This window comes from Anser cygnoides, chromosome 1 (genome assembly GCF_040182565.1).
Source record: "Anser cygnoides isolate HZ-2024a breed goose chromosome 1, Taihu_goose_T2T_genome, whole genome shotgun sequence".
Classification (NCBI taxonomy): Eukaryota; Metazoa; Chordata; class Aves; order Anseriformes; family Anatidae; genus Anser; species Anser cygnoides.
Window position 1 is genome coordinate 3,894,910 of NC_089873.1, and position 27,093 is coordinate 3,922,002.

The 27,093-nt window shown below is 48.6% G+C and overlaps 1 protein-coding gene across 6 annotated transcripts in view; it reads left to right on the forward strand.

Moving 5' to 3' along the window:
- The window catches only part of LOC106038726 (uncharacterized), a 154,140-nt gene extending 127,047 nt beyond the window's left edge, over positions 1–27,093 (forward strand). Inside the window, exons 6-8 of one of the 6 annotated variants that reach the window (XM_067002371.1) lie at positions 1,741–1,873; positions 3,526–3,600; positions 6,405–27,093. In XM_067002371.1, coding sequence (XP_066858472.1) covers positions 1,741–1,873; positions 3,526–3,554 — 162 coding nt within the window. In that variant the 3' untranslated portion in view covers positions 3,555–3,600; positions 6,405–27,093. Of the gene's footprint in view, positions 1–1,740 lie in introns of all 6 variants that reach the window. The other 5 variants (XM_067002292.1, XR_010833549.1, XM_067002337.1 and 2 more) reach the window with 5 other exon arrangements.

Sequence of the window (27,093 nt, forward strand, 5' to 3'; positions counted from 1 at the left end):
ATTTATTTCACGATGCTTTTTTTTTTTTTCATGTTTTTTTAAAAGGTGTTGGGACTGTTCTTGTCTTTACTGTGTTCTTTGCAGGACTTATGAGGGCAGTGAGGGCCCAGGCTGCCCAGAGGAGCTGTGGCTTCCCCATCCCTGGCAGCACCCAAGGCCAGGCTGGATGGGGCTGGGGGCAGCCTGGGCTGCTGGGAGGTGTCCCTGCCATGGCAGGGGGCTGGGATGAGATGGGCTTTGAGGTCCCTTCCAACCCAAACCAGTCTGGGATTGTATGAATCTCCAAATCTGAGTTACCTTGCACCTGCCAGAGGTGGATCCAGAAAGAAGTTGGTAGGATTTAGTCTCTGAAGTGGCGGGTACCACGTGGGATGGGAAGGTACACCTGGAGCAGCACGAAGTACAAGCTGCTTCATCCTGAACAGGCCAGCAGGAGGCTGAGTCTTGCCCCTCACCCTCAGAAAGTACTGTAGGAATCATGGTTACAAGGTATGTCATGAACCAGCAGGCTGTCTTCTGTACAGTTTGACTCTCAGAGCCTGAAAGGGAATAAATGACCTTTTCCTACCTACCAATAAATCCAGAAACACAGCTACCTTATTCAGAAGGTGAGTAAAGCACAGCTGTATTCTTAGCTTAAGCAGGATTTCTCCTTTCCCTACCGAGGAGCATTTTTGAAGCGCAGAAGCAGCGAGCGTGGATGCGGTGGTGGCGGATGCAGAGCCCTGCCGTGGGAGAGCGGGGTTTATTCTCGTCGTCCGCATCTTCACGGCTTCCCGCACCGTACCGCCCTGCTTCTCGACCGTGACCCTTTCTTGTGGGCAAAACCAGCTCTTGATTTAAAAAGGAAAACAACTTAAAGCTGCCCTAGGGCAAAAATAAATTGACGGCGAGAATACCAGAGGATTGAGCAACGTGGACATGTTGTTTCCTTTAAGGCTTCTGACTATAAATGACGTCACTCGGATAGCTGGGATGTTTGTGAGCACTACGGGGCTTGGAAAGGGAAAGCCAATCGGAAAAACACTGGGAAGCTGAACAATTTGTTATGCTTTATGACTCCCTGGTAGTTTAATGAGGGAGCTATTACTCATGCGCTGTCACTGCACATCTAGAAAATTCCTTTGGGTTTAAAAAACTGGCAGGAAAAAGTAGTTTCCTAAAAACCACTGAATTAATTAGATAAAGCCTGTTGCTCAGGAGTCGCGGACAGGAAGGGTCAGAGGTGGAGCTGTGCACGACTCAGGATGACTTGGAAATCTCTGCAAGATGCTGCACAGAGCAGACGGAGGGGATCAGTGGTGCAGGAGGCAGGCTCCAGCATCTCTTTTGTAGGGCTGTTGATTTGGGGGAGAAAAAGGTGGGGTGGGTTGTAGCAAATCCTTTCCCTCCATTCTCCAAAAACACCTGGTACTGGGGTACCAGACTCCTAAAGAGGTGGGATCTGAGGAAAGGTTTCTTACTCACGGGCGGTGGTACAAGGCAATATATCATGAATATCAAACCTTGAAGTGTGTAACATGTATTTAAGGAAAAGAAAAAGAAGTATTTGTTTTCTGGGCTTTATTGTACAGCTTTAATTGAGTTTTCATGTTTTTTTTAATCTGTATTTCCACGTCTGTCCAGCTTCTGACTTCCTGCTTCATGCGCCTGGGTTATCTTACAGGTTTGTGTAGCGCAATTTGTGTATTTACTTCAGTTATTTTAGTTATTTTAACCCATCGTGTCATGTCCACGCAGGATACGCATTATCTTCATCTTACCTGGAAACCTAAGAGGAATTTTATGGCCCTTGAAAGCGGGATGAGTGCTGTTTGTCTCGTGGTTTTACAGCCTGGTGTAAACAGAGCACTGCTCCGGCCTGGAAGTGCAGGTGAATATATTCCCCAGCAAACTCCCAACACAATTCCTTCCTTGCAAAAAGTGCTGATGGCACACGGGTCCATTAGGGAAATCTGTAAGGAGTCTCTGAAGTGTGATACAATGATTAATAGGACAGTCAGCAAGCGGCTGTGATACGGTGATGAATGGCAGAATCAGCACGCCACTGTAACAGTTCTAATGCAGGTTTGTGGTGTGTTGCAGTGCCTCAGACACAATCCTGTTTGTTCCTTAGTTTAACCGTTCAGTGCTGTGCATCAGTTTTGTTTCCTCTCTGTGTTACTATCCTTATGATTACTTCCAGAATTCCTTCAATTACTTATTTTTTCCCCAAACATAAGCTCTAATCCAAGATGTTACCAATTTTACACCAAAATACAAAGGTAACGCAGCAGAAATGTGTTTTAAGCTTCACATCAGAGTTCAGCAGTGTCCATGCAGCGTGCACTCTTCTGGAACAGGCAGTACTGAGCTGGTTTTGAATATTTTTAAAAGCACGTAGATGCCCAGCTTTGTGTCTCTGTGCTGGATTTTTGCCCTTGGGTGTGGAACCTGCTGTCTGGGCCGGAGTTAGGAAATGCTCCCTACATCTGCTGTGAGCAAGTGTTGGGTGTAGGACGGCTCAGTCTCACCACAGTAGGAATGGGACTTCCAACCGAGACTGGGGGAAAGCTTTGGGGATTACGAGGATGGCAGGGCTGTGATGTAATCCCCATTATTTCGGGAATCAAACCACTTTCAGGGCACCTCGCTTGTGATGTGTTAGAGCAGCGTCTGGGCACCAGTAATTCTGATGGTGGCAGAAAACGTGGGGATGCTCAGAGAGGGCTGGTCAGGGCGCCAGGAGCAGCAGGACCGTTGTCAGAGCGGTGTTGTGTGTTGGATCTGTGCTGCTGCCATTTTCCGGGGTGGACGGAGTGTGAGGCTGAAGGCCAAGGCGATGGAAAACGTGGCTCACCTTTCTGGGCAGGAGCTCCAGGGGCCAGACTGCTGCTGCCTTGCCGTGTTCTGGAAAGAGTTCTGGGGTCAGCGTGGATTTTGGTGGGTTCTGGGATCTTTCAGAGGGCATGGTGCTGTCAGTTGGCAGTCCAGGGGAGAATCACCCCAGGTGGAACACCTCTGATCACCAGCAGCAGGTAACACCAGGCTCTAAGATGACATTTGCAGGCACCCAAGCAGCTACTGAACAGATGGTTTTATGCCTCCAGGCACCTACATTCTGCCAAAATTTAGGCAGAATAAAACAAAAATCCATCACTTGCCCACTGTTTTCTGTTTGTCTGCAGTGGGCTGACCCTTTAAACACCTTTCCCCGAAATGAGAGCTCAGGGGAGGGGTGGCCCAGTGACCGGCCACGTGCTTGCAGCCCTCCAGCCTGGTGCCCAGGGGTGCTTGCCATGCACGCAGCCGTGTCGTGCTGCTTGATGCTCAGTTACCCACCCAGCAGAGAGACCGTGGGCTTCTGAAGCTCCAGCCGTGTGTATTTTGCACCAGTACAAATTTTTGGCTTGCTGTTGGTAGCAACCTAACTCAATTTTCCCATTAAAGAGGGCTCAATATAGCCTCCTAATGTTATCATGGCTCGGCTGCGTTCCCTTCTTCGCTAATTGCGTGCCTTTCCCTGTTTTCTCTCCACGCTGGAAGGAGGCTGCTGGAACAGTCGATGCTGCTGAGAGGCAGGTCGTGCCTTCGAGGGGTGCTGCTCCCACCTTGACACCGGTACGTGGGCACTTCTGCACGTGCTGGCAGCCAGCACTTGCTCCGAGCCGTTCCCCCATCACCTGCTCCACGCTTTCTGTGCACAGATGTATGCACATGCTGCATCCAGACCACCATCAGGCTTTACATTTGAAGGCCTCCCTCTCCTTTTTCCTTAAATCCTCGCCAGGCCCTTTGCTGCAGCTGGCATCGCATAGCACATACTTCCTTACCCCAGTCATCACTTCAGCTATTTTATCCTTTTAACCTCCCCAGTTGCTACATGAGACAATTGTGGGGATAATCTAGAATGAATTCACTTGGCCAGTGTTAAAACCACAAAGAAATTCTGCGCAAAAGGAATCTCCCGATGAGATTATTCGCGAGGGACTGGAAGGAGAGAACACAATGCAAAAACCCGGTCCAGCTGCGAGGCTGTGGGGACAGCAGCACGGGCTGGCAGCTGCGTGTGTCGTGTCAAACCTGTTGCAAGCACCGCGTGGTTCCTGCAGCCCGGCTGGCAGCGCTGAGCGGGGAGCAGACCTTGCTGACAGATGCTCGCTGCCGTCCGTGGTGTGCGTCGTCTCGGGGAGTTTTGCGTCTTCGGTGCAGTTTTGTTCTCTGCATTCAATTCCCCTTTTCTCATCACGTCTAATATATTAAATTGAATTTGCAAATTATTACAAATTGACATTAGGATGTGCCTCTTAACAGATCAGGCTAAACGAATTACATGCCATGAAGTAAGTGAACTCATTTAGTAATTGATGAATTAATTTAATTATCTGTCTGTTACAGATAGGAGAACTCAAATGTAAGCAGCATAAAGATCTAACCCTTCTTCGCTAAGTCATCTGGGTTCTTGTTGTTTTATTGTTTCTCAGCCTAATGTTGGCTGTATTTTTAAAAATTGTAAGTTAAATAATTCATTTGCAGTTTGGGGTTCTCCTCTGTGATTCCATCCCACCCCATTTCCAGGCTGACTCCTGCATCTTGGATTTGTTTGAAACCTTAAGGTGCCTATTCACTTTTCCTTAGCCGGATATTAGCACTGGTTCTTCATCCTTATCCTTCCTTCACTGAACAAACATTCAGCACAGACGGTTGTCTTGTCCAGGCCGAGATTTTAACCTGGCTGGATGTCCATAAGTTTTGATCTCTGTTAATCATATTCTGAATGCATTCATCAAAAATGAATTCTGCATCTTATTTCCCAAAAGTTGCCTCCACCAGCACATCACGGACTGCTGCTGCTGTGTAGTCAAGTTCCAGATGTGCATCTCTGTGCATCATTTCATTTCTCTCCTGAGATGCTTCCCTGACTTGCCAGATGTGAATTAACGTCAGCTGCAGCTCAGCATCATTTCAGCAGAAAGGAACTATCTGCCGTGCCAACCCTCTACAAATGCCACAAAAGTACCTTTTTATTTCAGCCTCTATTTTAGGGCTGTGTGTTCCTGTGATGTCTAGGGTAGATCAGCCATCGGGCTCTTAATCTGCCTACACAGGAGGTTTTATTGTTTCGTTATTTCTTACACTTCCTCTTCTCTTGTTATCTCTTCACTCTTCCTTGAGTCAGGCACTAAACTGGAAACCAAACTGCTCTGATCCTGTTTCACGTGAAGCTCTCAGATCACCGACGTGTCTTGGTCCATCACAGGGACAAATTTTATAGAGCCTCCCCTGGAAACCGCAGGGAAGCTAAATATCTCCATAGCATCCTCAGACTGAGTTTCTCAGCTCCCATAGAAAATCAGACCAGAAACAGAACTCAAGCCTTCTTTGTTTTAATGCTCAAATTTTGATGTGCTGACCTTGTTTGTGGCTTCACAAGGTAGAACTGGGAGTAGGGAGGGGAATAATAGGATCAAAAAGCGTGCGGCAGCAAAGTGGATATATGTATGTTATGTTTTTAGGATAGTTAGGGATATATTTGTCTAATACAACTGAATTTGTTCAGTAGCTGCAGTAGATTAAAGCAAAAAACACTCTGCAAAACAAAATTACTTTCAAAACCCAGCAGTGACTTTTCCCCATCTCACTTGTCTGTGTTGAATATGTGGAGCATTATGTTGTGGTCCCCTAATTAGCCCGGTAATTTTCATGGCGTAGGCCAGCATCGGTGTTCATTATTGAAGCGCAGTGCCTGTTTTTGTCCTGGAGATGTATTTTGTCCTGTAACAGCAGTCAAATGCATGAACTGAGTTGTAAGAAGAGGTTCAGGAGTGAGGATCAAATCTGCGTGTGGTCCTTGGGGTGTAACCACTTCCAGTGCCACCAGACACTCACGGTTGGTCCAGGTGATGGGGAACCCCTCACCCTTGCTCCCTGCGTGGTAAAGATCCCTCTCATCTCCTGGCTCTTCAGTCTCCAGCACAACATAGGGGCCATTCATCTGTCCCTAAAACCTTTAGGTAAATCCGTCATCCCTCTCATTTCACAGCCAGAAGAAACAAACTGCTCAGTTAGGTGACGTAGCTTGGTTTAAATGAACAGATACAGAAAACAGGAGTTTAATACATACGTATATTTATGTACATGTGTATAAAATCACTGTGTGGTTCTGTTTTTATTCTGTTCGTCAAGATGGGCTGTTCGTGGAGGGTCTACACGAGCCGCATTTACGGCCTTCCCCTGCAGTGGTGGGAAGTGTCAGCTGCTTGTGTTCCTGTTACGCTGTCTTACTCTGTAATAAAACGTGCGATCGAACATGGAAGCAAATGTAAAAATGTACGCTAGCCGTGCAACTTCCCTCTGCCTTTACGAGGAGAAGCTAAAGTGAAAATGCAAACAAGCATTTAAATAAGCCCTTTTATACATTCCAGGTGCTGATCTCCTGAGAATGCTTTCCGTATGCCAAAGGAAGAACACGATGTTGGAGGGAAAGCCTATTTATAAATGTGTACCGACTGAAAGGTAAATAACTCCCGTTTCCAGTAAATTAATGGAATATGCTCTCTGCACTGGATGTGTTCCCTGCTGAGAAGTAGCTGGGGTAAATTTATCTGGCATGTATTGTGTTTGTTGCTCTGCAGCACGGTACGTAGGAAGCAGGTACTTTTAAAAACCTTTTTCTCATTCTTTGCTTCTTAAGTACAACAGAAGAAGGGTTCAAAGGTGGTTTGTTTTGCTCTGAAAATATTTCTGGATTGGCGTTCGTGTTTTTGCAGTGTCATCCCTGATGGGAGGGGTCAAGAATACTTAAATCTTCTGCTAAAAGATTCTCTGCAGCCTGTTTATCAGGCATGGGAATTCAGCTGGGACTAAAAACAATCACACTTGGATCTGATTAAATTTCCTATCCCTTTCATTTTCTGTCTTCTCTTCTGCGTAGTAATTCTATTTTACTTGCTCTTCAGTAATCAGAGAGTTTTTCAAAGTAACCATAATTGGAGTTTGTACTGTACCAGAAAAAATACAGAGAATTAAACATTTTTGTGCATGTTTATTGTTACTTTTAAATGATACCTAAGGGCAATTCTTTCCAGGTCACTTTTCATCCTCAGACAGACAAATTAGCGTGATAATTTATGTACCAGTGTGAACGAAGCACTGAAGATAAGCAGAGGGGCAAAAAATGTACGAATGCCCGGTTTGAAGAGCTGACTGTGTAGAGACGTGAGTGGATGCAATACAACGCACGGCGCAGGAACACAAACAGTAGGTGTAGTTTCTGAGGGCTTCATGACGGGGGCATTTCTGTTCAGCGCTGGGATTAGCACTTCTATTGAAACTTATATAACAGAGCCTTTGCCGGGGTGGCTTCTAAAAATGATGTTCGTTGCTCTTCAGATTCCAGAGGCTTTAAGTCAGAGGAAATACTTTAAACTGAAGAACTGGTTTGTTTTTTTTTCCATTGATCATTGGTTTCCTCCCAGTTCCCAATTAGATCCTACTACATGTGTAAGACAGCAGTGGAAGTAAAAAAAAAAAAAGGGGGTTTTATAATGAAAAGGCTTGGGCAAGAAGCACTGAGTTTCGTTGTGAGTAGTTCCTTTGTTAACGTACCTTTGTTCTAAGCATACCTTAGAAAAAACAGGGAATTAGGTTGATCATGGTGCAGTTGTACGTTTCTAAAGTTAGAACATTCTAAAGTATAATATCTGCCACTTTTGTCCAGCAAATGATGATGCCCTCCAGAAAAAACCTACACTCCTCTCTCTGTTGCCCTGAAGATTGCTGTTTGACAGAAGAGCAGTCAGCTGCTATGGTGATGGGCACGGGATGGGAACGTGGACAGAAATAGTGGTGAGGCTGAAGCTGGGCTGTTCATCCTTCCTTACTGTTTCAGCAGCTCTTGCTGAATTTTGTACGATTGAATTCAAGGCGTTAGCAGGCTATCTTACTTTTTTTGGCCTCAAATTCTAGCAAATACTACAAAATAATAGGCAAAAAGAAGAGTGAGACACTCAAGCTGATAATATTTGTATAAACCTGCATCCCCTTCCCTGCAGTGCAGCTTCTGCCTGTTGTGCTTGAATTTAGGCACACAGAAATCTTCCTCCACCTGTAAGAATTAGTGTGTTTTTTTCAGTAATTTTCAGTAATGAATAATTCATATACTAAAGTCTTTGTCACAAGAACATCTCACTGTTTCTCCCCCAGCTTGATAAGCTTGCTTTTGTATTTTTAGGATTTCTGTTTCCCTAATCAGCCCAAAAATAAACCTGAAGAGGTTTCAAAAAACAGAATTCAGAGTAAGTCTGAGATGACTGCACGTCGAGGATATTGCTTTGCACAGTAGGTGATCCTCTGGCATTTTCTATTTACAGCTCCTTCTTTTGCAAAGAATTATTTACCTGCAGTACGAGGCCACACCACTGCCGTGCATTCAGTGCCTCAAAGTAGACCAAATTGGATATATCTTACTTAGCTTCTATTTTTCAATAACTTCTGAATCTGTAATCCAAAATGACTCCTTTGACAGGAAACATAGTACCTGTATTTTAGTGTTAAGGTTAGTGGTAAACTTTGGTTGTCTGTTTCATCGATTTGACTGTAAAAGCTCTCACTTAAGTTCAGACTGAGAAGCAGTAACTTGGCTAAAAGCCCGTCTAAGAGCCTGGAGGAAGAGAAGAATGATTTTGAGGTTGTCTTTCAATTCACCTATTTGAAGAGCAACACAAAGAGGGGACTGATTCAAACAGCTGCTGATGCTTTATTTTTTCTTCCAGATTCTGAGGACATCCCTTTCTGTCAATAGTGAGCTGTTCCAGAAATAGATGGAGAAAATTGTACGTGGGGGAAGCTGTTTTTTTTTCTGAGGTATAGCACATCTGTGTCCCTCCTTGGTATCAGCTGGTACTTGGAGATACCTTGCGGCATTAGCCATCAGATCTTTCCTGCTGGAAGCTTTGAGAAGCTTCTGAAATTAAAAAAAAATAAGCATATTGTATGTACGTAACAGATTAATTAGATGTTTGATTAGTGGGTAATGCCAGCCTTTATTCAAGGGCTGCTGGCTTTTCCAGAGGAATGTTCCCCAGTTCACTTACTTGGTAGACCTTTTCATTACAGCTAAACAAAGGACAGGAAGGAAAGTGAGGTATGTGAAGTACTGTCATCAGGGTAGGAAATTTTAACAGTAATGGTTTGTCATGTCGTTAATTTCCTTCCCCAAATGACCTAAACACTTCTTCTCACCTGTTTATGTCAAGTCAGCGCAGACCTTCTGGCCAAACTGAATTCCAGCTGTGGAGGCTTCAGTTGTTTCTTTCACATAGCTGATTTTAAGATAACAAAATTGCTCAGAAAAAAAAAAAATATGAATGGAAAAAGTCAGGCAGCAGGCCAAGGGTGAAAGCTGGACCTTTTATAAAGACCTAGTAAAACTTTAGTAAGAAACTTAAAGTTTGGTGTATTGATTTTTTTTTTTTCTCTGTAAGTTCAAGAACTGTGTTTCATTGCAGGCTGAACTCTCATCTCTGTTCCTCATGACCAGCTGAGCAAGGGAGATGGGATTTGATGCTATCCAAGGTGTAATTCCACAGTTCATGTCTCTTGCTAGTGCCAGCTTAATAAGTTTCTGCCTACCCCCAGCCATTCATTTCCAGCTCAGCAGCAGTGCAGTGCCTTCCCTTTCCTGACCATGTGCAAACGCAGGTCCCTGAAAATACCTCAGCAAGGAAAAGAAACACTTCTTCTCTTTGAATTAGAATTATTTGAGTGATCTTGCTTACCGCATGGCCCACCAAGAGTTGTATCCGTACAACTAAAGGTGACGTGCACCTGCAGGAACTGCAGCATCAGAGGCACAGCAAGCGTTGGAGGGTGTCCAAATGTTAAGTGGTCTTGTTGTCAGTGAAAATCTGCTCTGGGACTGTATCCTGGTTGAAGGGGCTTCACTAGTCACGGTAATATTTATTGGTCTGCTTTTCATTTTATTCTGCTTTATTTATTTTTTTTTAAATTAGCATCTTCTTGTTTGGACACTTTTTTTTTATTTATTTTTTTGAGGAGGTAAACCGTCCCTGAGAAGTAAATCAGCTTTGTGGACAGCCATGAATGTCAATAAAGTCTTGGCAAACACAGTAGGTATTTATTCAGCCTTGCAAATTAAAAACATTTTTCCTGCTTGTTTTGTGAAGGGAACAAAAAAAGACAAATTACATAGCGGATGAGCTCTCTTGATAGTTGGAATTCATTAGTCTGGTGGTGAAAACGCTGGGGGATTGATGGTGCAGAAATATAAAAGATGAAACAGCTTTTCCCCAATAGCAGTGGTTTAAGTTCAAGTTGAAAATGAATGGGAAAAAAAAGACTTTAAACACATCTGTAACTGACTTCACAGTCCCAATTACGATCTTGGTAGGCAGTTCTTCCTCACTGCTGTTAGTATTAATTGTTTTTTCAGCTGGAGGACAATTCCTCAATGGTTGCTCGGCCTTCATGCCATAGGGTATCTGCAGCAGCTGGTAAATGAGATATATGGCCAGGCGTTAAGTAGGAAGTTCACACACTCCTTTCCCATGCTATAGCCATTCTGTGAACAGAGGCTTTCTGTAGAGTTGTCAATCTGTCATCTTCCCTTGGCTTCACATTTTATTTAAAAAAAAAAAAAAAAAGGAATTTGAAAAGTTACAGTAAGTTGAACAGTTTGTCAGACATAACGTACTCGCAGGCTATTGTCTGCAAATTACAGGCTGGCTCGGTCTTTCAGCCTGTCATGGATGGATCATAAAGCTGTCATAAGCAAAGCTCTAACAAAATCCATTTGCACGGCTCCTGTTATGGCAGAGCATGGCGAGGAAGCAATAGGACTAATTTTTGAGGAATTTCCTGTCCAGGAGCTTTTTAGTCCAGTTGAAAGTCTTTGCAGGTCACTCCCAGTAGATGTTTTCCCTGATTATCCCTGGATTCATGTGATAAAATACACAAAATTATCACTTCCATTCAGAAAGGGGTCACAGTTCACATGCTATTCTGAGTGCGTAACCGCTGGATTTAATCAGTAGGAGGGAGAGGGTTACCTGATACGCCTTGGACTGCAGATAAACCATGTGTAAATCACCAGAATTATGGTGATTATCACCCAAATCAATGGCAAAATAAAAAGCAGTGTAAACTCCAGTCTTGCAGTGGTTTAATCTCAGACAAAGCTTAGTTGCTGTAAGTAATCCCGCTGATGTCAAATAAACCCTGCAAATGCTGAACTATTTAGGGTCAGGGCTTAAACCCCGGGCATTTCATTCCCGTAATTTCTTCTGAAAGGTTACAGAGCAGTGTTTGTAACTACAAAAGCAATGTAATAGGACGCTCTTCCATCTGTATTTTTTATCTATGTATTCTGGGTTTGCTCTCCATATTTCCACAGTTTTTGCTCTTCTGTTGAGTAGGTGCCTAAGTGTGAAGGTGTTACCTTCTCTGCTCCTCTTCTTCCTCTCCAGATAAACAAGGACATTACTCTTAGCAAATCTAGGAAGGACAGAAAAATCCAAGATCTGAAGATGTTCTGAAACTTACAGGGCCCAGAAGTTAAAGGACCTAATTAGGAGGAGGACTTTCGGAGCAGTGCATCAGTTCTCTCTCTGCAGTTCATCCGTTTCACCCATTTAGAAGTGACAGTTTACAGCCCTAATGCGAGAGTGTTTCTCATTATCTGTGCTCTGGAAACGCACAGCGTCATTACAAGTTTTGAAAGATGCTCTCTTCAAAAGTACAAATGCATTACACGGGAGAGTTTGCTCCCTGGTTAGTCATGCTGAGCTGCTGTGGTCTGCACCCGTTCTAGGGGTAGCACTAAAGACAGAGCCCTGAAAACGGAACCTCTGCGTCAAGTCCCATGCACGTCATGGATGTCACGGTGCCGACACGCACCCTGTAACACAATTTAGCCTTGCCTTTGTCCGGGGAAGATAATGGTTGTGAAGCTTTATTGCTTTCCTCGTCTCACAGATGGATGTCAGGTTTGTTGGACTTTCTCCTGAAGATTTAAGGGGGGAATGGGGGGGGAGCGTGTTAGCTGTGCTGCTGACAGATACCCTCAGGGGAACTGTCCACGCTCATTGGAGATTTCTCTCCTCTATCTCCAGCCATCTACTAGTTCAGTTTCTAGGCTAAGATAAGTTGTTCAGGTTGTCATCGTGGTAAAGGAAGAGAGATACACACCTCTGGAGGCGATTAACCCGTAGGAACAGATGTAATTTCGTTTTTTCACATGATTTCCTGCCCCCGGAAAGAAGGATTTTGAGACTACGTGGCTGTCCTCAGGAGACCGCAGATGGGTTCGGCTTGGGTGAAGGCTGTAATCAGCTTGAACAGAGCTGCCAGCAGCAGGCAGAGTACATGCAGGTAGGACACTGCGGAAGGAAACAACAAGTGCAATGCTTCACTTCTTGAATTACGCTACGGCGGGGCAAAGTTTGAGGCTTTTTATGCCTTGGAAGCGGTTTGATCCTGTCCGCATTGTAAAAATGCTGTATTTAAACACTGTTAGAGCAGCATCACTTCTTGCACCACGAGAACAGTGTTATTCACAGCCACACAGTGCTGCTCTGGGCGATCTGTTCCTCTGCGATGTACCTATGGAGCGCTTCGCAGAGCGCGTCACCGGGAGCCTGGCTGAGCCTTGCAGCCTGTGCGGGCGCTCAGCATTGTTTGACACGATTCTGCAGATGCCTTTCGGGCGTGTTTGTTCTGCCAGCTGAGATGAGACGCCGAAGACAGGTTACAAAAAAATACATCTGTTTGAAAAGAAGTTGTGGAGAACACACTTGAGTCGTAGAGTTCCAGGAAAGAGCCTTGTGTCAGACTTCCTAGAAGTAGTGCTGCAACCAGGTGGTAAGTGCCAGTGCTGCGTAGTCCATAGTTACACAGTCCTTGCGTTGGGTTTGGGCACTTGCCTTCTCTCCGTGTTGCAAATACCACCTCGGTGAGAGCTGGCAGACAGGTGGGCTTCTTTTCAGGCCATCCTTTGGAACAAATCTTCGACGTGCAGGGATTAATACGTAACTTCTGTCACACTCTTACTGCTGCTGCTGTTAAAAATAGTGTGCTTTAGCATCTAGCAGGAGACGTTTCGCACATTGTTTTGCTGTCACTAGAGGGAGTTTGCAGCAGCGCTTCTCTTACCAACGTGGTGATCTCGGTGCTGTGGGCAGACCTCAGCAGACGCCGTGTGTGGATAGGAGACGGCAGGAATGAAAGTAGGACAAAGGTCCTGCCTCCCTGCTTAAACCCTTGTACGCAATGTCTGAGCTTGACTAACCAAATTCTTCAGGGTGACAGTGCTGGAAGCAATTCTCTCTGTTGGTAGCGCTGTAATAGAAAACAAATGAGCATTCGGTGACTCAAGGCAGAGCCAAGGGTAGGAGTAAGAAAACAACATCAATTATTTAATAGGAAGAACAAAGATGGAAAAAACCAACCTGGATAGGTACTCCTCTGTGGCATTTCCTATTTGTTGTTACAGGAACATCATCTCAGCTAGAAACAAGCTCCCTCAGGAAGCTGGTTTCATATGGTGGTTTAGATTTAACTATTTATTGTCTAGCACCATTTGAAATCAGTGTTCTTGGAGGAAGAATGCCTGCGTTCGTCCGTGAAACGGCTCCTTGGAAACTTCGGTTGGAAAGAAAAAATGTTGAGGTCGTTGTGTGCTTCTGCCATCAGACTTAGCTCCACCACCAACCAAATGACCTCAGGAAGCTGGAGCCTCTGAGTTTATGGCCCGTGGGAGAGCAGCACGAGGCGTGATTTCAGGGGCAGAAATTCTGGTGTAATACTGCCAGGCAGCAGCATGTTTACAGCATTTGTAGGTGGTGAACCAGAACTCAGAAACAGAGAAGGGCTTACGAGACATAAACACTGCAAAAAAACGTAATGCAGAATTGCAACACATCATCGAAGACCCTGATGTTAATGCACCCAGGCTTAAATCACATCTGTACAGTACGGCGAGGAATGAGGAAGGGAAGCTCGTGCTCTGCTTTAAGGCTGAAGCAGGTACAGCTTTGGTTTTAGTTCTTCACTGCCCTTGTAAGTACCTGTGCATAGAATGCCTCTGTCATCCAGAGCACGACAGAATTTAAAGCAGACCATGGAAGCGCTGGGAGTGCTGGGTGCTGGTCCCATCCACATGCTGCCTGGTTGGTTTTTCATCGTGGCGTGCTTGGCAGATTCCAGCGTGCTTATTTATTGTGTCTCTTGCAGCATTTGGGTTGCAGGTTGACAGCCTAGAATGCCAGTTGTGGTCACTGGAAATGGCCAACACCAGCATCTGTGACAACGGGACCACGCAGGGCAGGCCACATTGGCTGAGGCTACCCAAAATCAAAGTATTTGTGGTGTTTTAATATTGGCTATACAATTTAAAAAGAAGTACAGAGTTAATGATTTTGAAAGTTTCCACCTTCTGTATCTTTATGTTATAATAACACAACATTTTTTGGTGAATAATACCACAGAGGTAATAAATTAATATTCATCAAGAGTTTGGGAATCCTCCAATGTAAAATACTGTCCAGTACTTAACTCTTCATCCTTGCAGATCTCAGTAACCCCTTTGGAGGATGACTGATTTCTTTTGGTGTTCAGAGTCAATAATATTTTCTAGCACCATTTGAAATCGGTTATAGTGATTGGGGAATTGCTCCTTGTGAATTTTATACGAGTCTCCAGAGAATCTTTAATGGTATTACATAGGACTGAAAAAAAAAAAAAAAAAGGAAAGTCTGGTATTTCAGTGAACAGAACGACTGAATGCAGAAGTATTACACATTTAAGCTCCAGTGTTGTTAGGTGCCTTTATATAGCTGGAGATTCTTGCTAGGAGAAAATGCAGTCTGTAGCTGTAGATGGAATATGTAAAATAAGCATCATGAGGTTTTGGTGTAGGTCATCAGTGTAAAGATGGTTTGGCAAGCCATACAGTACTGCGAGGGAAGATAAAGGGAGATTGTTTTCCCAATGGAAATTACCAGTATGGACTCAAGATGAAGAAAAAAAAAATAATCAGAAAACACTGTTGGTTTAATGATCTAGCCAGGAGGTATGACAATACAAAAAAGCAGCAGGAACCCTTCCAGTCTCCAATTACTGCACTCCGGACGTGCTGAAAGACAGATTGGGAAGGATTTCATTGCTAACCTAAGAGCTTTTTGCCTTCTCTCCTCTTACACTGTTAACAGCATAAGCCACAAAACTGAGTCATCTTCCCAAGGACGTTGTAGTACCTAAGAAGTTTTCCCGAGAACTGCACTCTTCAGGGAAACACAACTGGCCAGAGATGCGGAGTCCAAGTCTGGGTCGTGTCCCCGGTTGCAGCAGGATCTCATTAGCCGTGAAGATGATTTCTGAAATGCATTCCTCAGCCAGATTATCATCCTGCATGTAGCTTTTGGGGAGGTAGCGACACAGACAGCAATACATGGCTCTAGCAGGGGAGCCTTTCCTAAATAAACTGGTGAGAGCAGGAATCTGCTGCCTTTCCCTGCTCTCTGGTATGCAGAAACTACAAAGTTGTTGCTACAGACGGCAAACAACTGCAGCAGCTTTTGGGTGTTCGGAGGCATTCCTAAGCTGGTTGGGGGCAGCAGATTCACCCTTCTCCTTCCCCTGCTCTGTCTTTCCATCAGCATATCCTCCATTTCATCAGCAGCACATACTCTGGTTTTTCACCAGTATGTTCTCCCTTTTATCCTCAGCGTATCCTCCCTTTTATTTCTGTTTGTTTAACTAAGAAGGGATCAAGTCATCACGATCCAAAAGAGACTCGAGTGTGAAAAGTACACGGCCTCTAAGTCTCTCACTTGCATCCTTCTGTGAAATCCACCCGCGTGGTTTGTCTTGTTTAAACCCTCAGAAGTGGGTAGGACCGTGTTCTGTTAGTCCATAAGTTACCATAGAGTCGTGAAAATGCTGAAAACGTAGAACATCGAGGAGTGTGTTTGTTGCACTGTGATGCCAAGAGCTGACACCTGCCCACGGACGTATTTGGGGGAGTTTGACAGATGTTCCTAGAGAGGTTACAAGCTGTACAGAATGAAGCATTGCACTCCTGAAGTGTGCTTTACCAGTAATCCGTGTGTTTTACGTCTGTTTGCTGCTGAAGTAGCTCCCATCCAGACCTTGTTTTTGAATGATTTCTTGGGCAAAGTCCTTCAGCGTATTTGGAGTTCAGTGGTTTCCCAAGGTAAGGTCTGAGTATCGAGAGGTTTTTATACTTAAAGGAAACTTCAGCACGAAAACTAATCTCGTGGCAAAAATCAATTACAAATTAAACGATCACACCAAAAGCACCCAAAGGAGATTATTAAAGTTTAATTATTTCTATTGAAAGGTAAGAGGTTTTTAAGCTGTAGTAATTTTCTCTGTTTGCACCGTATAGTGAGAAAAACCAGAGCTGCTGAGTACTTGGGTCTCTTGAAGGCTTTTCTGACGTGAGTAATGTTGCTGGTGTGCCTGTGTCCTGCAGCTTCTCAGATCTCTACTGCAGCAGCAGGGGAAAAAATGAAAGAAGGTGGGAAGGAAGAAAAATGATGCATGAAAACAAAATCCACTGTAAAATACATGCATGAAGAAGGGAGGAGAATTGTATAATGGGTTTCTTTTTTTTTTTCTTTTTTTTTTTTTTCTTTTTTGGATCCTATTTACTCTTAGCACTTGGTCTTTTTAAAAGTGAAGCTACCAGAAGACAGTCGTCTTGTCAGGCAGCCAGATTTAGATGCAAAGCAGTGCTTAATGCAGATTGCATCCAAAGTGCTCCTCGGGTACCACGGCGTATAACTTCAGCTGCTGGCGAGTCTGTTCATCCTGCTGCCTGACACCCTGCAGCAGGTGTAAAGTGCAAGGAGGTTGCTTCGTGGTCTGCAAAGTGTCTCTAGTCGCTGACTGGTCTTTTGGAACGACGTTAAAATGAAGTAAGAGCTCGTACTAAGCCCAAACAGCGCGGGGAGTCAGCCACTGCTGTTGCCCCAGCAGTCGGGGTTTAGCATAAAGGATGCTTGAGGATGGAGGAAGATGGATAGTGGGAGTATTTTATCACAAAGTATTTTAGGAATGCCTTTTGATGTCCTATTGTTGTATTACTGAGGCATTAAAACATGTTACTACACGATCATAAGTTTAATGTCAGATTAATTTGTCTGAAACTGGTGATCCTCCGTCGTTATCTTCAGACACCTGGCTTTTGCATAGGGCGGCTCTGCAAACTCCATCACGCGTCGGGAATTTAAGGAGAAAATGCCTTGATTCCATCAATAAGAGCCTGAGATGATGTTGGAGAAGTGTTCTGTGCTCATGGCAGATAAATTGCAGCTCAGGACCACAATTTGCAGCAGCCTCGTCCTTACGTTAATGAAACATGCAGGCATAAGATGCTTATGAAAGGGCGGAATAGAAAATAAGACAGCACAGTGTTATTCTGATAGGTTGCTCCTGAGTCTTTCAAAGCATTTTGAGACTTGATAGCCAAAAATAACCTGCACGAGGGATCTGTCGTGTCCTTAGCACGGTGCATTTCCAGTGCAGCAAAGGGCTGCAGGGGTACAAGTGGAGTGGATGTGGGTAGCATGGGTTTTGCTGCAGGCTGAGTCCAGCTGGGACGTCTGCTAAGTATGGAGCGAGGCATAGGCTGGCAGAGCTTTCTGGTGCTGTAAAACACAGGATTAAAGCTCCCAACTCGTTGAATATTCCAGGAGAGCAAATTCGAATCTGGGTAATGCTAATAAAAGCAGAGTTAGAATTTATTGAGTTGTGTCCAGAGAGGACAGCAAAGCAGCCTTTGGCTTCTGATGTGGCTCCTACATACGTGAGAGCTCTTTGCATGTCGTTTCAGGACAGCTATGCTTTCTGCAGAGACCTGTCCTGCTGCCGGACACGGTTCATTAAGGTGATAGCTTCTGCTCTCCAGTGGTGCCCCATCAGATGCTGAAGACACATTGCCCCTTGAGAAGGTTCAGAGATTTGGGGTTTGAGGGGTTTGACCCCTGTTTTATGCTCCCTTCTTGGCCATTGAGCAGGCAAGAGGACATCTGGATGTCATCAGGCAATACCCTGCTTAGATTTTTGCTCAGAAGTTGTTCCCATTCAGCTCCTTCAAATGACAGACCTCTTTCCATGTGTCCCTCACCCTTTACCCTTTCCCTCTTGTGTTCCTTCGGTGGTGGAGCCTGGTGGCTGCTTCCTCAGCTGCCTGGGGTGCTGGGCTTTGAGTGCTTGTGCCCAGTTTCTGTGCGGCCATCCCAGCACCGTGGTCCTCTCTGCTCATGGTTTTTCTTACCAAAGAACCCAACACGGCATCGGGGGTCTTGGCTTCCCTCCTGGGGGTTCGTAAAGCCGCTTCCTGGCGCACAGGAGGGGAGTTTTTAACGGTCGCCCTGCACAAAAAGGAGAGGCAAGCTGTGGAATTACAAGGATTTGCCTTGAAGTTCAGCATTCAGGGCTTGCAGCGCGTGCTTGATTGTTGCAGAGGCCAGATTTGCTCAGGCCCAAATGGGCAAAGCAATTAATATTCGGGTCCTGCGCGTCCCCATCCGGGTGCCAGCCCGTGCTGCCTGCCGGCTGCGCTCTTGGGGCAGCTCTGCGGCAGCCCGGTGGGCACAGCGGGTTAGCTCATCACCTCCAAGGGATTCCAGAGCCCTTTTCCCTGCTACATTTTGCCATTTAATCTTCAATCTTGTCCGTCTTTACTGTGGAACAAACGGAGGGGAATGGGGGGGTCTCCCAAATCGTTGGCTGTTACCAGAAATACCCTGGGCTGAGCGGATTGCCTGCCCAAAGGAGCAGGCTCCAGGCAGATCAGAGCCCGCCCAGAGCACATCTGGGGAGACGAAAATCCCTCAGGAAATCCATGAAGGTGATCACGGGCTGCTGGGCTTTCAGGTAGGCAGTTGTGTGAAGGCTCCGCTGCATTTCCAAGGTGAGAACCAAAGTCGGAGCTGAAGCGTTCGATCCAGGAAAGAGGAGAAATTTCCTTGTTTCGCTGCAAGGAAATTCGCAGATTTCGGAACTCAGCTCGGAGAACTTCGAAGCGGAACGATGGTGTAAAAGAAAAAAAAAAAATCTTTAAGATTTGCCTGGAAAGCCTGAGACACTCATGAATAATTGATAACGCAGCCTTCCCACGGCCGCTCGGCGGCACCGCAGCACGACCACGTTTGTCACCATATCGAGATGTTTTCTGGCAACCCTGGAATTTCTGTGATGTTTTTGTTCGTCGTGGAGCTGTTGCTTATCTTTTAATTTCCCAAATGAGGAGGCAGATCTCCAAAAAGAAGAAGAAGAGTTGAAAAGCGAGGTGCGTGTGTGCTGCGTTGTGAGTGAAGCCAGCAGGTCGGTCGTAAGGAGCAGCGTGGGCAACCTGAGGGGTCTGGAGCCAGTCCTGTGTTGTGCCCTGATGTCAATTTTAATACTCCTGAGTTTAACAAGGATTTTAAAATCTGAATTTAATCCTCTTCTCAGCGCGCTCTGAGCACGTGGGACCACTCAGCTTCATTTTTGGTAGCAGCAGCTGATACGATCCTATTTCACGTGGTGTAGGGAAGGCTTAAATCCAAGCAAAGGTCTTTTAGCATGGGAGCAACCTTAAAAACAGCCAGGTTCCCTTGGGTGCGGGACCTGCAAAGCTGTTCCCTAAGCCAAGTTCACAGAGCCACAGACTGGCTGCGGTGAGAAGGGACCTCGGTGTCCCTCTGCTCCCACCCCGCTCCATCAGGGCCACCTCGAGCTGGTGCCCAGGCCACATCCAGGTGGGTTTGAAGCTCTCCGAGGACACCACAGCCTCTGGGTACCTGCGCCAGATCTCCGGCACCCACCCAGCCCAGAAGTGCTTCTGGTGCTCAGAGGGCACCTCCTTTTCCCTTGGGGTACCCGTCCCTGGAAGGTGCCAGGCCAAGGGCGCAGACGGGGGTCCCGTACCAGCAGCGAGGGCATCCTCAGCTCCTCTCCGTCTCCCTGAGGCAGCCTCCCAGCTGTGCGATGCCTCCTCTGGCGCGGGGAGCAGCAGGAGCCGCGTGGTTCGCCTCGACGGGAGAGGCCGTGGGTGGAGAGGAGCTGGCGGGGATCCCAGGAGCCGTCGGGAAGAGGCTGCGAGCGGGGGAGAGTGAGCTCGCCGCCCACTCGGGATGAAATCACGCCGGTAAAGGCTGCCGGGACAAAGAAGGTGTCAAGTCTAAATAAAAAAAAAAAAAAAGAGGAAGGGTGCCGGACCAGCGAGGAGGGCAGTTCCTGTGCTGGTGGGCTCAAGGAGGATCTGGTTTTCGTAGGAGTGCACGGTGCTGGTAACGGATACGGAGCCGGGAGCGAGGGAAGAATTTGTCACAGGAAGGTTGGCTTTTAGCGCAGGAGGAAAATAGAAGTTGGATACGTGACCCGATTGCTGGGGATTTGGTAATAATGTGTCTGACTGGGGGGGATTGCTGCCACCCAAGCTGCTGCCTTCCCAGTTTGACCTGTGACCGAACTGGGAGGACGGGGAGGTAGGAAAGCCCTCCTGGAGCTGGCGTGCTTAAGGCAATGTGGTGACGGGCTGCTGGCAGAGAGGTTGCATTGCCACTCCCCTACCCAAAAATTGTGCCGGTGCCATACCCAAAAATAATGCTGGTGCCGGCTGGACGCGCTCACTGTCTCTTCCAGAGTGGCGTCCGTACCGTACAGCCCAACAAGGGACAGCACCGTGGCTTTTGTTCTGCTCCAAAATTAAATACCAGCCAGCATGAAGTCTTTTAGGACTTCTTTTTTTTTCCCATACTGATACCTAATTTACAGTAAACCAGACCAATTATGAGAACAGCTATTCAACCCCAAGGAGAAGACCTCCCTCCTCGGTTTCCACCTGGATATCTTCCCAAGCCTCCTTACTGCAGTTCGAGCAGCATTTTTGGGGAGCGAGCACGGTGCTGCGGCACAGCTGGGGAGCCGGGGGCGGTTTGGGGGCCCTTTGGCTCTTGCAGGCGCAGCCGAGGACGTCGCCGTTAGGTCTGGCTGTGGGGAACGGGCTCCTCAGCACTGCTCCGTCTGCTCCAGCAAAGCAAAAAACAACGCGCAGAACTCCTTCCCCACCGCCAGCGCCGGCGGGTGCAAAATCGTAATCATTGCAGGAGAGATGCTGCCAAAAAAAAAAAAGAAGAAGAAAAAAAAGAAAAAGCATTTCCCTAGCTTGTTTTCTTTTCCCAGAAAACCAGATGGATGAATCATTATAACAGCAGCTATGACAGGGGACCAGACAACAGACTGAGCCCGAAGCCCAGCCCGGTCGAGCCAAGATGAAAAACTGCCCAAGGATTTACCAGTCCTCCCTCCCACGTGTGCTTAAAGGAGCGAGGCTCCACAAATAGGGCATCCTGCTCCCGGCTGCCTTTCAGCATCCCTTGTGGCGTACCAGCAAGCCTGGCTATCAGGTGGCACGATCTGGGGCTAGTAGAGCAGTCCCGTGCCTAAATCACGTTGAACATTGCGAGCAATGAGGTTGAAAAACATGGAAATGGAGTAGGTGCCCACCTTGGGGCTGCCCACGGAGCAATTGCTGCGGTGACGGCCTCGTCGGAGGCTCTGCTGTCACTTCTGCTTCCCAAGGAAGCGGAGCGCAGAGAAATTAAGGTCCAAGAATCTCTTAATTTGGGGTGCTGGGTCCGAGGCGGTCGGTGCAGGATGTTGACTTGGTGTTCAGCGCACAGATTCCTCTCGTGCCGTTCTGTTTCCTTCCAACCCCCTGCTTCGTTTTATCGCCCTCTTCCAGCTCCTGCCTGTCGGGCGCTCTCGTTGTGATCCTCAAATCCAACTGCTGCTCTTAGGTTTCGAGTGTTTTGATCGCTGGCTGCAAAGCTCGAGCCGAGCCGCGCTCCCTTCCTCCCCGAGGTAAACAAGGAGTCAGGGGAGGTCGCTGCGGGTCCCGCAGGAAATAACAGGGGGCGAGGAGATCTCTTCACCTCCCCTACCCTCTGCAACGCACGAGGACCCCGCCGCAGGGTGAGGGCAGCCCAAAAAAATGGCATCTCGGCCCCAAAAAGCTGCTTTTGGTCTCCGCGGTGGATTTGGCACTCGGGGCTCTGCGGCAGAGGCAGCTGGGGAGGATCATGGACGAGGAGCAGAGAGGATGGGGAGGCAGAGGGATGAGCGGTGCTGCCGGCCATACCCACGGCGTATTTATTGAGGTGGGCATAGCTTGTACCTGGGCGAGGGGACGCCTCGAATCCAGCCTCCTGCTGGCACCAGGACCCCAGCCGGGCTGTGCCACCCTGCCAGAGCCCCCAGGGCTGCAGGCTCCACCTGGGGTCTGCCCCAGGGCACCATCACCTTCCCTGCATTTTCCCTGGGGTTTCACGAGAGCAGAGCAGAGGGGGACAATCCCCTCCCTGCCCTGCTGCCCGCGCAGTGTCGGTGCAGCCCAGGACACGGCTGGTTTTGGGGCTGCGGGTGCACATTCACCGTGACCCCAGCCTCAGGTGGCTCTGCCCGAGGACGGACGCATGGCGGCAGCTCAGAGCTCACGCCTTGGCTCTGAGGACGCCCAGCAGGAGGCGGACACATCACCCACATTGTTTTTCCTCCTAGAAACCATCCTCCAGCCCAGTTTGTCCACGTGCAGTTTTACGGGGTACCAGCGATCCTCCAGCCCTGCCTCAAACCCCTGGTGCTTCGTGGCCCTGCAGCACCAGACCCCAGTTAGCTGCCCACCAGCGTCCCGGAGGTGGCATCACACCCGTCATAAACCCCAGGTACCACCAGGAGCTTTCTTTTTGTCAGTGTTTGGTGCAACCTTAAAAGCTGTGAGATGTAAATTGGGGGGAAAAAAAACAACTTGACAGCTGTCACTGCCGGGACGGGGGAAGGCGAGGCGATGGGGAGGTCGGTGCTGTGCCTTCATCCCACCCCATCAGGTCTTCGGAGGCTTTTTGTGGGCCAGGAGGGCCCGGGGGAAGGGGCCAAGGCCGAGCTGCCTCTTGGTTTGGCACCGAGGGGAAAAGAAAAGTTAATGCTGCAGCCTAGTGGAGAAAAGCCGGCCGTGCGCATTTCCAGCAGGGCTAATTCAGGCGGGGTGGCAGGGGATGTGAAAGGCTGGTGGAAAGAAACCAAAGCACACCGAGCTATGGCACTGGAAGCCTGTTTTTATGGGATCCCGAGAGCGAATTTTGTAACACATTCAGGTCTCCGAAAGGTATTTTGCTGTGCCCTGAGTGATAACCCAGTGAAAAGGCTGCAGACATCACCGTGACCCGTATTAAAGCCAGCACAGCCCAAATCTCTCTGCAAACAGTGCTAAGTTTTTGGCAATGACGTCCCCACGGGGGCAGCTCTGTGCTCTGAGAAGGAAACAAAATACCATCAGAGCATGTTTACAGGGTGAAATGGTGAAAAAAAAATGTTCCTGCTGTGTGTGATATGGATGCCTGGTGCGTGCAGCCGTGTAACCCTGTGTTTTGCAGGGCTGCGGCATGGACGTGGGGCCACAGCCTGGGAGAAGCTCCAAGGCTGGAGAACCCAGAGCTGGCAAGTGGGAAGTCCCCGGAGCACGTGGAGTTTGGGCCAGTGATCATGCAAACGGGCAAGGCAGGCACCACCTGAGAGCTAAGGGCTAGTGCGAGCCTTGGCTGGGCAAGTGCCATCTGGGGCAGGGAGAGATGTTGTGCCCAGGTCTGGGGCACAGCAAAAATTGGCTGGAAAATTGGAAGGATTTCAAGAAGAGCCCCAAGAGTGAGGCAGGGCTGGAGAAGCATCCCTCAGAGGGGTAAACCCAACCTCAGTGCATTAACCAAGCCAGGAGAGTCGATCTCTCACCACCACCACCGAGTCCCATGTCTAGGTCCCCCTGGGGACCCCAATCCTGGCTTTGGAGCTTTGTGGTGGGTTTCCCGGAGAGCACCCATGGGTGAAACCCATCCGCTGAGACATAGGGAGGACCCTGCATCCGATGCAGATCCGGGGACTTTGGGCTTGCAGGGGGTTTATGGTTTCAGGAGCTCCCTTGCTCGGGGCATGGCCTTCAGCACGGTGAGCATCGCCCCCAAGCCAACACACCCACAGACCTGAGACGCCCTTGGGATTAAACAGCAGCCGAGCTGGGGTTTTTCAGACCCACGGTTTGGCTGTAGGAGCTGAGTTGGCATCGAGCTGCCAAAATCCCCTCTGTAGCATCACTGATTTCACCCCCTCACAGGCTCCGTCTGGATGTACCGGGGTCCATTCCCGAGCAGGATGGCCCAAGGCACCCAGGAGACCTTGTGCCTGCAGTGGCAGATCTGGTTTTCATCCCTGATTTTATCCCTCCCAAACCCAAGACAAACACCGGGGGGAGAATAAAAAAGGGGAAGGCTACTGGTGTGTAAATAGGTGCAGACGGGCTCATTAAAAACAGGCAGCGTTGCACGGAGAAGGTAGGGGAGGAGGACGGAGGAGTGTGGTCAGGAGGAGCATCGGGAGGAGAATCAGGAGGAGGAGAGAGACGGCGCTGGGGTCGAGGAGGAACACACAGCTGCGAGGAGCCCGACAGCTGGAAGCCAAAGATAAACCTCGACGGTGAATCAATTTGCTCGGAGGGACGGGTAAATCGGGGGAAAGCAATGACGGAGGGGAGAGGACAGAGCATCGGATGGGCTGAACGAGCAGGAAAACCCACAGAGCAATGAATCACCCCCCCCAAAAAGCCCCTCTTCCCGAAACAAGGCGGGGGTGAGGCAGAAAACAGCAGAGACAGAAACAATCAATTACGTGGCCGAGGGAAGTTGACTCCCGCTGAATAAATACGCCGGCCGAGCAAAAGGCAGGGAGAAGATCCGCGTGTCAGATAAATCACCATCGGGTGAGCCGTGGTGGCAGGGCACGGCCCTACAGCCACCACCATGGGGATGCAGGAGGGGCAGAGATGCTCCTTCCAGTGGAATTTGGCCCGCGGTTGGGATTTTCCTGAATATCCTTAGAGGAAGGCAGAAATGGAAGAGAAGTTGCATTCAAAGCTTGAGGAGCAGATTTATTTTAAGGAGCAGCTCCTTTTGAGCAGCAAACACAGAAGTGATGGGGAAAGCCTAGAAAAAGCGTGGAAAGAGGGGTTTCTTTAGGAAATTGTTTTGAACACAGTATCTTTGGGGTCACAAATTAATAGAGGGGCGTTTGAGGATTGCATCTTGCAGAAAGTGTGGTAGGGAGGTGTTTGCTAATAGGACCTCGCTGCTCTCAGTTGTCCTAGGAGAAGCCCTACCTGGGAACCCCTAAAAAAGCAATGACCCATGATTTGGAAATGAATTTTGAGTGTTTTACCAAAAAAAAAAAATATAAAAAGAGAAGGAACTGGGGAAAGCCTCCCAGCTGAGTGCTCAGACCACCAGGCTGGAGTCCAGCTCTCTCCCGGCTCCATCCTAACCCACCTCCACGATGCAGCTGTAGGAAAGCAGGTGAGGACTGCGAGCATGAATGGCCCAAGCACTCTTTTGGGGTGGAGGAGCCATGTGCGTGTGTGAGGGGTCCCACCAGCTGTCCCCTGCTCGGCTGCGCTCCAGATCAGCATTTCCCAGCTCACCCTCCCCAAGGGACATGGGCATCCCAACACCACGCATGAACAGAGGGCGTGGGCAGAGAACCGAAGCTCGTTGATGGGAACACAAAACCCAACTCTGCCCAGATGCTGAGCTCTGCACATCTCGGTGGGGAAGGCGCTGCTTCCACCCCATGCCCTTGGTGCATGCAAAGAGGGCCCCGACCCCAAGGGTTTGATCCACAGACCGTAAGGCTTCCCTCGCTCGGAGATGGAGAGGCTGAGCCACAAACCTGCGCCTCTGCTGGTGTGATGCCACGTTGTCACTAGAGGGAAGCAGAACCATGTGCACGGAGCTGCTGCGGCACCGCTGCTCCAGTGATGGAGCCAGCGAGCAGAAGCACCTGCCCAGGGCTCCTGTGGTGGGGAAGCAGGGGACACCTTCACGGAGTCACAGAACGCTTCGGGTTGGAAGCACCTCAAAGCCCACCCAGTTCCAACCCCTCGCCATGGGCGTGGACACCTCCCACCACGCCAGGTTGTCCCGAAGTCCCATCCAGCCTGGCCTTGGGCACCCCCAGCGAAGGGCAGAGCTCCAGGGAAGGGTGGTGGATAAAAGCCACGGGGAAAGGGAGCAGCTGGAGTGGTGCTGGGGCCTGCCTTCCACCTGCTGCACCCCAGGGGCACATCTGGGTCCCCACGTCCCATCCCTGGTGGTGAGCTGGTATTGGCTTCGGGGGCTGAAGAGGGGTTCAAAGACCCTTGAAGGTTGAAGGTTCAAGGACCCATGGTCAATAGGGTTGACTGGGGCCTTCAGGCACCACCAGCCCTGCAGCGATGCCCGATGTTCTCAAGGACAAGCGTTCACCAGAGCTTGGCCAGCCCTCTGTGGCCCTCCTAGGGTGGGTAAAATGGTGGCAACTGGGTCTGTGAGGACACTGGGCTGGGCCAGGAGAGGTGTTGGGGTGGTGGGAAGGAGCCAGGGGCCTCAATTGCCCTTGGTGAGGTGGTGTCCGTGGTGCTGCTGGTCAACGCACCCAGCAGGACCTGCTCAAAGCTCCTCCTCCGTGGAGGACACCAAGCACCAGAGCGACTGCTCTTGGGCCTGGAGATGCTCTTCTCTGTAAATAAACAGTGCCCTGGGGTTCTGGGGCAGGTGGGATGGCAGCAGAAGACAAGATGGCTACTGATGGCAGCTGATCAGAAATGGCATCTCAGATAACGAAGCAGCGTTCTTCCTTTGGCCTTGGCACCTCGTGCAGCACCCACTACCCAGGGGCAAGATCCACCCAAGGGCATCCACGTGGGGAGCCACAGGCAAATTCCTTCCTGTGTGCCGTACCAGTACTGTCGGGTTAAGCATCATACTGACAAAATGCTAAATCCTGTTGCGCTGTTAAATAGATAATTGTGGTTTGGGGTTTTGTACCTCCAGGTCGCTCTCTTGCTGGTTTTCGTCAGAGCCACGCTGCCGGTGCTTGCTGAGCTCCTCGTTACCTGCAGGGGATGAAGCAGAGCCCAGCAGAGCTGGGGTCAGGGCTCGGTGGGTGTTTGTTGGGCTGAAGGCCCTGATCCACGGGTGAGAAGAGCTGGAAGAGAGCCCAAGGTGG